The 9,898-nt window shown below is 37.9% G+C and overlaps 2 protein-coding genes across 2 annotated transcripts; both read right to left on the reverse strand.

The window, feature by feature from the left end:
• Positions 1–476: 476 nt before the first annotated feature.
• On the reverse strand, positions 477–2,067 carry LOC133876018 (glucan endo-1,3-beta-glucosidase 12-like). The gene is made up of 2 exons (XM_062314321.1): positions 1,935–2,067; positions 477–1,834 (listed from the first exon to the last, which is right to left on the reverse strand). The coding sequence occupies exons 1-2, from the start codon at positions 1,993–1,995 to the stop codon at positions 492–494; spliced, it is 1,404 nt and encodes a 467-aa protein (XP_062170305.1). The 5' UTR covers positions 1,996–2,067; the 3' UTR covers positions 477–491.
• A 4,467-nt stretch (positions 2,068–6,534) lies between these two features.
• Positions 6,535–9,019, reverse strand: LOC133874959 (glucan endo-1,3-beta-glucosidase 12-like). The gene is made up of 3 exons (XM_062312914.1): positions 8,860–9,019; positions 7,443–8,759; positions 6,535–6,729 (listed from the first exon to the last, which is right to left on the reverse strand). The coding sequence occupies exons 1-3, from the start codon at positions 8,918–8,920 to the stop codon at positions 6,695–6,697; spliced, it is 1,413 nt and encodes a 470-aa protein (XP_062168898.1). The 5' UTR covers positions 8,921–9,019; the 3' UTR covers positions 6,535–6,694.
• Between the last annotated feature and the right edge of the window lie 879 nt (positions 9,020–9,898).

A 9,898-nucleotide genomic window follows, 5' to 3' on the forward strand; every position in this document is an offset into this window, starting at 1 on the left:
TCTAATCTACCGGCATAAACAAATGCAAATTAAAAATAAGCAAATACCTCATACTTACATACATATATATATATAGACAAAATAGGGAAGCAACTGATAACTAGTACACCAACTTACCATATTATAAAGCATAAATACAAAGAAATAAAGCTTGATTTTGTTTATTTGTTAATTGCACTGCCCATTATCAAGTTTGGGGATGTTTGTGCAAGGATCCGGGCTAGAAGGCGGTACTAGTCCGCGACCATCTGGAAATGAATCAGCCCCTCCCTCACCGCAAGCGTAATCAAGCGCAGCCTGCAACTTCTCCTTTGTTTTATAAACAAAATTTCAATACGTATCTTTCATGATTTTGAATTAAAATTAATAAATATGCAAATAAAAAAATGTCCACATTAAGTTCAAATAATTTTAAATATACAAAATAACAAAAAGGTCGCTAATTTAATATAAAATTGATACTAAATTAAAAATATTAAAGTAAAAATGAATTAGATGTGATCGAGAGAATACGTACTAGGAGGTTGAGTGACCACATAAGCCGCACCACCAAAGTCACAAGAGCCAGCCCCACGAGAATTCTTCTGGTAATAGCTATTAAAAGCGTACGAAGCGTGGGCCACTATTGTATCAGGATTGTAACACGTGGAATCCGGCTGAATAGGACGGCAATCGACCCCTCCCTCACCGCAAGCGTAATCGAGCGCAGTCTGCAACTTCTCCTCCCCAACGTTCTCATTGGCCACGCACCACGCCTGACCCGACGGCACCGACGTCTCCGACATGTCGCCTGTGGCCGGAACCTGCTGGCTCTTGCTCACGTTTACCGGCGTTGACTGGCTACTCCCAATCTCCGCTTTTGTCAGTGGTATGTCATACACCTTCTGCTCACTGGGGTAAAACAGCCCGTAATTCCTCTCTGAGGTGAGACCCGATTTTTGATTCTCGTTGAACAAAGCAAATAGAAAAACGTTAAGTGGGTCCTGAGGTCTCAAAGGGGTCACACCACCGGTGAGCACCCTGCGCACCAAGTTACCGTTATACGACGCCGCATTGGCCTGGCTTGCACCGATTTCATTGGTATCGCCGACCGAGGGCCAGCCAGTCTCTGTGACCACTATTTTAACGTCGTCGTATCTGAGGGCTGAAAGAGCAGCGAAAACGGCGTCGAGTTGGGCATCGAACAAGTTGTTGTAACGTAACCCGTTACCCGAATCCACCACACCAGAGTTTTGCTTAAACAAAGTGTAGTCCAGGGAGATCTGGTCCGAGTTTGCAGTGTATGCGAAGAATGGGTACACGTTGACCATGAAGTACGACCCGGTTTGGCGCAGGAGGTCCAGCATGGGCTTGATAACGGGCTCAACTAGTTCGGCTTTGAAAGACCCGAAAGAAGATGGGTACGAGGATTGGAGCGCACTGAGAGCTACAGGCGACGAGATTTTGATGGCGGAGTCAAGCTTGTACTTGACGAGTGAGGCATGGATGTTTTTCATGGCGGGTACGAGGAACTTGGTCGTGTTGTTGGGGTCAGCGAAGACCTCGTTTCCCACGGCAATGGCTTCGATTTTGGTGGCGGGGTAGAACTTAGAGATGTTGGCGTCGACCCACTTGTCGGCGACCGATTGGTCAGCAGCGGTGGAGGAGAGGAACTCGTTGGGTAGCGCAACAGTGACGCTTATGTCCGAGTTTGCCAGCGCGGTGAGCACCTCTGAGCTGGTGTCGTACAGCTTGACTCGGTTGAGCCCCTGTGCTTTTAGAAGCTGCACCACTTTTGATGGCTCCGGTAGGTTGTTAGCGATCCGACAGTAGTTTATTCCGATCGAACCAGCCTCTGAAATCAAAAGAACCATTAGTTACAAATAATACATACAAACATGCACAGTTGGGTTCGATCGAGAAAGAGAAATAAAGAGAGTAAAAAAAGGAAATACCTGCGAAGGCTGAGAGTACTGAGAGAAGCAAGAGGAAGTAGTAGAATCTGAGAGTCGCCATGCTCAGATTATCAGAGAATTAGGCAAAGGGTGATTGAGGGAGAGAGACATTTGGTAAGATAGGAGAGGGATTCTGATTTTATAGACTGTCTTATAGAGAGTGGGTTTAGACTTTTGCGGAAAAGAGAAAAGTAGAGGGCCTGGTCGCCCATGCATTGTTACCACGTCGTGAAAAATAACGTACGGTTGGATCGGATCCCCATTACCCAGCGCTTTTCTTTTTGTTTTTTGTTTTTTTTTTTAAGTTTTTAATTAATTTTTTTCAATATTTTTTTTTATACTACAACAAGTGTCAATACTCAATGATTGACATATGGCAAGCCGTTAATTTTTGAACGGATAATTTAACCTAGGTATTAATTCGACCATTTTTTAAAATTAAGGTATTATCTGTGATACAAATTGAAATTGAAAGGCTAAAAATTAAAACTTTTAAAACTCAAGTGCTAAAAAAAAGTGTTTAACCCTTAAATAAAAAGGCTTTATGCATGTTTACCCAAATTAATTTTGTCCAAAAAAAAAAAAAAAATGTCAAAACAAATCTATCCTTACTTTAAAACTGACCAACTTTTCTCCGGCCAGCTCAACTTAGTTGAACCGGGGATGGTGACAGGGAAAGTTGGGAAACCAATGTCGTCACCGGTCATTTTCGACGGGTGGTTTGGCAAATAAAAGTAAGGAAATTAAAGAGCAAAGTCATTATCAATATATTTTGCATTTGTTCGCATGTTCATTATATTACGTGTACATTCTATTTGACATTTTTATTCCTATTAGTGTTGGCTGGTTAAAAATAATTAAGCACCCATGCATAGTTGCATACTCCCTAATAGCGTTGTTGTAATTCGGCCGAGTATATCATCGAGCTACATAGTCGGTTTGTTTAAATTCAGTTTATTTATTTTTAAAATGAGCGCGAACTAGTTCACGAATTGCTTCATTTATTTATTTATTTCTTATATAAAGTAAAAATATATCACCATTGTTTATATTTTTCTTAAATCTATACTAATCATTAGTTTCTTATTTGTTATTAAAATTTCATTATTCAAGTTTAATTATTAGAAAAATTAATTTTTATTTATAAATGCATAAAAATAGTTAACATTACCAACCTTATATTTGTTATAAACCATATATACTTTTCCTTTTAAATCTTAAAATGGAATATATTTTTATTATATCTTATAACCTTATCACCTTATCTAAAATGTTAAATAATCTAATCTCAAATTTATATGTATGTTTTAGCGTAAACATATACACATACATGCGCTCATATTCATATCAAGAGTCAATTACAAGGATTCAAGCTATATTTATAGCATTAAGAAGGTAATTAACTTTTACATTTTTAAATACTAAAGATATTCTCATTGCAAAATTAATAGAAAACTCTAAAAAATAATAAACATCAAGGTATATAAGCTTATATGAGTGGACAAAGCAAGGCCGGCTCAATAGTACGCCATTGAGGCCATTGCTTAAGGCCCCAAAATGGAAGAGAGCCAAAAAAAAAAAAAAAAAAAAAGAAAAAGAAAAAGAAAAGGCCTCAAGAAGAAGAAGAATAAGGCTCTATTAGCCAATGAAAATTGTGAGTAGATTTTATCTCTACTTGTGTAGAAGTTTTGACCCTTCGAAGCCTGTGTATTCTTTTCTCTTTGACAAATTCACACAAGAGAGAGAGGGGAGATTCAAATTAATGACCTCTACTTCTTGAGGCCTGGTCCTTAGCTGATTGAGTTACCTCTTTGACACACACCAACTTGACAGTTGAAACCATCTTAAATGGCTTAATTTAATATTGAGTAATGCTATATATTATATTATTATCTTATATTCATTTTATTGGGCTTATGTGACAATTATAATACTCATTGATTTTTAAATTTTTAATTTTTTTCGAAAAAACAATAATTAATTTAAGAGCTGGACAGTATCACATTACTTCCAATGGATGAAGGTCTTGCTCTTTAAAATTTAATGTCTTAATAAAAGATAAATTATGTTAATTTGACTATTTTGGACAAATAACTTACTTTAAAGAGGTTTAAAATACCTTTAGTACGTAAGGATGAATTTGGTATAAGTGCAAACCACATAGGCTAAATAAGTAATATTCCAACTGCATTCTTATATTGGTGGGAATCTTTAAATATATCACATTGCTTGCTCCTAGAATCATAACATTATAGTAAGGGGGGTTAATTTCACATTGGGCTTTGACAGTTTATTATTATAGAGGCCCATTGTTAGAATCCTGGTTTCGAAAGCTGTCATTGATTTTCGCAACAGGGCTTGGACTCTCTTCGATCTCTTGTCGTCTAGGATTTGTCTTTTAAATCTACTTCATGATTTTAGCCCATTTCGTTGCTCCCAAGTGGACTGTATGAATGCAAATGCTTAATGGTTTTAAAATCCTACTCTCTTTGGTATTAGTCGCTTTAGGTATTTGGGCTGATTAGGCTATTAAAAAAAATTCAACTTCATTTTAAATATATACTTATAAATTCGGAAGAAAAAAAACAATTTTTTTTTTTAAAATTAAATATTAAAAAAATTGAAAGATTGAAAGAAAAAATGATTTTTTTTTTCTTAAAAAACAATTTTTTAAAAAAGAAAAAGAAAAAGAAAAAGAAAAATGAAAATCCAAGGGGGTGGCCCAAACTAAAAATTATATAAAACAAAATCTTAAAAAAAAAAAAAAAACATTGGTTTTAATTTTTTTCTTTTTTTTTTTCTTTTTTTTTTTAAAAAAATAATTTTTGTTTTTATATAATTTTATGAAGGATATTTTTGTCATTGGGGGACATTGACATAGCTGGTAATAGGGGTGAGCAAAAACCCGCAAACCCGCACCCCCCGCCCCGCCCCGCCCCTAAAATTGCGGTTTTTGATTTTTTTTTTACGGGTACGAGTTGGATTTTAACCAACCCGTACGGGGCGGGGTGCGGGTTTAATCTTTTTTTTCCCCGGATCCCCGCCCCGCCCCGCCGCTCCCCGCGCCCCCCCCCCCCCCTCATATATTTTCCTTTTCTTTTAGATTCTTCTTATTCTCTTCTTCCTTCTTTTTCTCTTCTTTTTCACAGATTCACAACCCCACTCTCATATATTTTCTTTTTCTTTTTCTTCCAGATTTTTCTTCTTCTTCCTGCACCATTCTTCTTCTCTTCTTCCTTATTTTTCTCTTCTTCTTCATAGATTCACAGCCCCCCTCTCATATATTTTCTTTTTCTTTTTCTTCCAGATTTTTCTTCTTCTTCATGCACCATTCTTCTTCTCTTCTTCCTTATTTTTCTCTTCTTCTTCACAAATTCACAGCCCCCCCTCTCATATACTTTCTTTTTCTTTTTCTTCCAGATTTTTCTTCTTCTTCCTGCACCATTCTTCTTCTTCACATAATCACCCCCCCTCTCATATATTTTCTTTTCTTTTTCTTCCTGCACCCATTTTTTTTTTTTTTTTTTTTTTAATTTTTTTGTTTAGGCGTTCTACACCCGTGGGGATCCCTGCATACCCGCGGGGATCCCCGCCCCTCAAGCCCACCCCATCCCCACCCGCCCCGTGCAGGTGCATGGGGATTTTCACGGGGTGCGGGGACAAAAAAGGGGCATCCCCGCCCCCCTTGCCCCATGCTCAGCCCTAGCTGGTAATTTGAGTAGCATATTGACAATTGGGTGGTAGTTTAAGAGGGTATATATACCTTTTCTTTCTTTTCTTTTTTCTTATTATGGGAAAACTACATTTACTCATTCAAATTAGTACTCAATTTGTAATGTTTTCCTGAATTTAAAAAAGTTGCAATGCACTCAAGTACTCAACCAATCTACTAAGCCCTTTCAATTATCCTATCTATGCGGATTTTTTGTAAAATTTTAATGGAGGGATCAAAAGTGACAAATTAACGAAAAATTGTAAGGGTAAAGGCTAAGTGAAAGGGCTTCATAGATTGGTAAGAAAACATTAATTACAATTTAAAATAGTAGTTTGAGGGTGTAAGTATTATTTTATCTCTCTTTGTTTACCATCTTTTCCAATAGAGTAGTAATTCGCTCTCACTAGAACCTTTTTGTTTTAAGTGATGATTAAACGTTTCTATTTGCATTAATCGACCCTTGATATCGATTTTGCTTTTGTTATTGTTGCCAACAAAAGTTAATGGGATGTTGATTATTGTGGGTTTTTATTACACTTATCGAGTTCTTCCAGGGGTGCTGTAATTAGAAACAGATTAAAACTCATGATCATCATGGTTCATGCATCGAAGGAACTATTTCTCAAAGAAAAATTATAAAATAAACATAATCAACAGGAACCCAAAGAGAGAAGAGAGAGAGAGAGAGAGAGAGAGAGAGAGAGAGAGAAGAAGGATAAGTAATCAATGAAAAGACAAAAAAAGGTCTTTTCATTCCAACTCATATTTTGTCTAATCTATCGGCATAAACAAATGCAAATTAAAAATAAGCAAATACCTCATACTTACATACATATATATATATATATATATATATATATATAGACAAAATAGGGAAGCAACTGATAACTAGTACACCAACTTACCATATTATAAAGCATAAATACAAAGAAATAAAACAATTCCCTCCACCAATATTGGCCTAAAGCTAGCAGAGAAAAAAAATAAAGATTAGCTCAACAAATGCAAAGCTACACTTCACCAAACTCCTTGATCGATCATCCCCTCAGTACCCTGTAGGGAATTTGCAGGTCCCAAATCCTGCACATTAAAAAACCCACTTTTTAGCCACAAAAAAAACGTCAAATGGAGGGTTGAGTAAAGAGATGAAAATCGAAAAGCAGAGCAAAATTGTCAACGAATATGGGAGAAAAAACACCAAAGCAATTTGAAATACCAGCACTAGCTAGTAGCTAGGCCCACAAGTCATACATATAGCCTACAGATAAGATAAGGTTGCATTGTCGATCTTCACAATAATTCTTTCAAATCATGCAAAACTTCATCTCTTCCTAGCTCAATTTATAAAGATTAATCATTTTGGCTTAAGAAAATCACATTCATGAATGTATGAGCTACGCTTTAATTCAATAGAATCTGTTGGGACTGAGGATTAACATGATACAAATTAAATAACACGAAGTTTAATTTCTGTTGAAACTGGACCTGAATTGAATTTAAATCTTATAAAATAATAATATTCTTCACACTCATTTATTATACTTGTTCACACCAATTTATATGGCATGTCTTAAGTGTGTTATTTATTCTGTTTTATATACAAAATTTTAATATGTATCTTTCATGATTTTGATTTAAAATTAATAATTATGCAAATAAAAAAATGTTCACATTAAGTTCTAATAATTTTAAATATACAAAACAACAAAAAGGTCGCTAATTTAATATAAAATTGTTACTAAATTTAAAATATTAAAGTAAAAAGAATTAGATGTGTTCGAGAGAATACGTACTAGGCGGTTGAGTGACCACATAAGCCGCACCACCAAAGTCACAAGAGCCAGCCCCACGAGAATTCTTCTGGTAATAGCTATTAAAAGCGTACGAAGCGTGGGCCACTATCGTATCAGGATTGTAACACGTGGCATCCGTCTGAATCGGACGGCAATCAGCCCCTCCCTCACCGCAAGCGTAATCAAGCGCAGCCTGCAATTTCTCCTCCCCAACGTTCCCATTGGCCACGCACCACGTCTGACCTGACGGCACCGACGTCTCCGACATGTCGCCTGTGGCCGGAACCTGCTGGCTCTTGCTCCCGTTGGAAGGCGTTGACTGGCTACTCCCAAGCTCCGCTTCTGTCAGTGGTATATCATACACCTTCTGCTCACTGGGGTAAAACAGCCCGTAATTCCTCTCTGAGGTGGGACCTGATTTTTGATTCTCGTTGAACAAAGCAAATAGAAAAACGTTAAGTGGTTCCTGAGGTCTCAAAGGGGTCCCACCACCAGTGAGCACTCTGCTCACCAAGTTACCGTTATACGACGCCGCATTGGCCTGGCTTGCACCGATTTCATTGGTATCGCCGACTGAGGGCCAGCCAGTCTCAGTAACCACTATTTTAACGTCGTTGTATTTGAGAGCTGAAAGAGCAGCGAAAACGGCGTCGAGTTGGGCATCGAACAAGTTGTTGTAACGTAACCCGTTACCCGAATCCACCACACCAGAGTTCTGCTTAAACAAAGTGTAGTCCAGGGAGATCTGGTCCGAGTTTGCAGTGTATGCGAAGAATGGGTACACGTTGACCATGAAGTACGACTCGGTTTGACGCAGGAGGTCCAGCATGGGCTTGATAACGGGCTCAACTAGTTCGGCTTTGAAAGACCCGGAAGAAGATGGGTACGAGGATTGGAGCGCACTGAGAGCTACAGGCGACGAGATTTTGATGGCGGAGTCAAGCTTGTACTTGACGAGCGAGGCATGGATGTTTTTCATGGCCGGTACGAGGAACTTGGTCGTGTTGTTGGGGTCAGCGAAGACCTCGTTTCCCACGGCAATGGCTTCGATTTTGGTGGCGGGGTAGAACTTAGAGATGTTGGCTTCGACCCACTTGTCGGCTACCGATTGGTCAGCAGCGGTGGAGGAGAGGAGCTCGTTGGGTAGCGCAACAGTGACGCTTATGTCCGAGTTTGCCAGCGCGGTGAGCACCTCTGAGCTGGTGTCGTACAGCTTGACTCGGTTCAGCCCCTGTGCTTTTAGAAGCTGCACCACTTTTGATGGCTCCGGTAGGTTGTTAGCGATCCGACCGTAGTTTATTCCGATGGACCCATCCTCTGCAATCAAAAGAACCATTAGTTACAAATAATACATACAAATACGCACAGTTGGGTTCGAGAAATTAAGAGAAATAAAGAGAGTAAAAAAAGGAAATACCTGCGAAGGCTGATAGTACTGAGAGAAGCAAGAGGAAATAGGAGAATCTGAGAGTCGCCATGCTCAGATTCTGAGAGAATTAAGCAGAGCTTGATGGAGGGAGAGAGACTTTTCGGTTAAGGTTCGAGCAGGGGATTTTATAGACTGTGTTATAGAGAGTGGGTTTAGACTTTTGCGGAAAAGAGAGAAGTAGAGGGCCCAGGCGCCCATGCATTGTTACCACGTCGTGAAAAATAACGGTTGGATCGGATACCCACAACCCCACCCACTTGACCGTTTCATCAATGTTTTTTCGTTGATGTTTTTATTGGCTCAAGGATCCTTTTGGCCGTACACTTGTTGCTTGATTAACAGTTGGTTGGTGGCCTAATATACACCGGCCGGGAATGTCTGGTCAGGGATGACTTTGCGGGTGGGGGAAGTATAGGGTACATTGACGGTGACAATTCTTAGATGCATTCTCGATTTTTCGTCTTTTGCTTTGCTATTATTATTCAAGTGAAAGTAATAATCATGATTCCATTTTGTTTTACCTAAATTTGAACGTTGGCTTGCCAGCTGTGCTCGATTGATTGTAATAATGGAAAGATTTCTTGATGTTCGTCTAATTTACGCATCAAAATTATCACATTTTTTTTATTTGATATTATAAACCGATAAAGTTTTTTTTTTCTTTCAAATTGAATTGCAAGAATTTATTTCAATTAAATTTACATATGTCCTCAAAGTTAGGTTGGAGAAAGTTCAACCAACTCAATTTCGAGAAATTAAAAAAAAAAAAAAATTGTCCTCATGAAACTCTCAACAATGATTACAAATATTTTATATATGAGATTTGTCTTCTGGAGTTAATTGGCCGGTTGACAATTAATTATGACTGAATTGTTCTTTTCATCTCGTAGATGTTGTGTCAAATATAAGCTTATTATTATTATTATTACTATTATTATTATTATTATTATTATAATATGATACGGTATTCAATTGTGATCTAAATTCTGATTCTATGTATGATGGTGCACGATAGGGAGATGTATAT

The sequence above is a fragment of the Alnus glutinosa genome, chromosome 8 (genome assembly GCF_958979055.1).
Source record: "Alnus glutinosa chromosome 8, dhAlnGlut1.1, whole genome shotgun sequence".
NCBI lineage: Eukaryota > Viridiplantae > Streptophyta > Magnoliopsida > Fagales > Betulaceae > Alnus > Alnus glutinosa.

Excerpts from the sequence above, each read along its gene's own strand:
- LOC133876018 (XM_062314321.1), bottom strand. The coding sequence starts at position 1,995 with ATGGCGACTCTCAGATTCTACTACTTCCTCTTGCTTCTCTCAGTACTC. Across the intron at positions 1,835-1,934 it reads AGTACTCTCAGCCTTCGCAG|AGGCTGGTTCGATCGGAATA; the intron begins GTATTTCCTTTT and ends TTTTGATTTCAG.
- LOC133874959 (XM_062312914.1), bottom strand. The coding sequence starts at position 8,920 with ATGGCGACTCTCAGATTCTCCTATTTCCTCTTGCTTCTCTCAGTACTA. Across the intron at positions 8,760-8,859 it reads AGTACTATCAGCCTTCGCAG|AGGATGGGTCCATCGGAATA; the intron begins GTATTTCCTTTT and ends TTTTGATTGCAG. Across the intron at positions 6,730-7,442 it reads TGTGGTCACTCAACCGCCTA|GATTTGGGACCTGCAAATTC; the intron begins GTACGTATTCTC and ends TTTAATGTGCAG.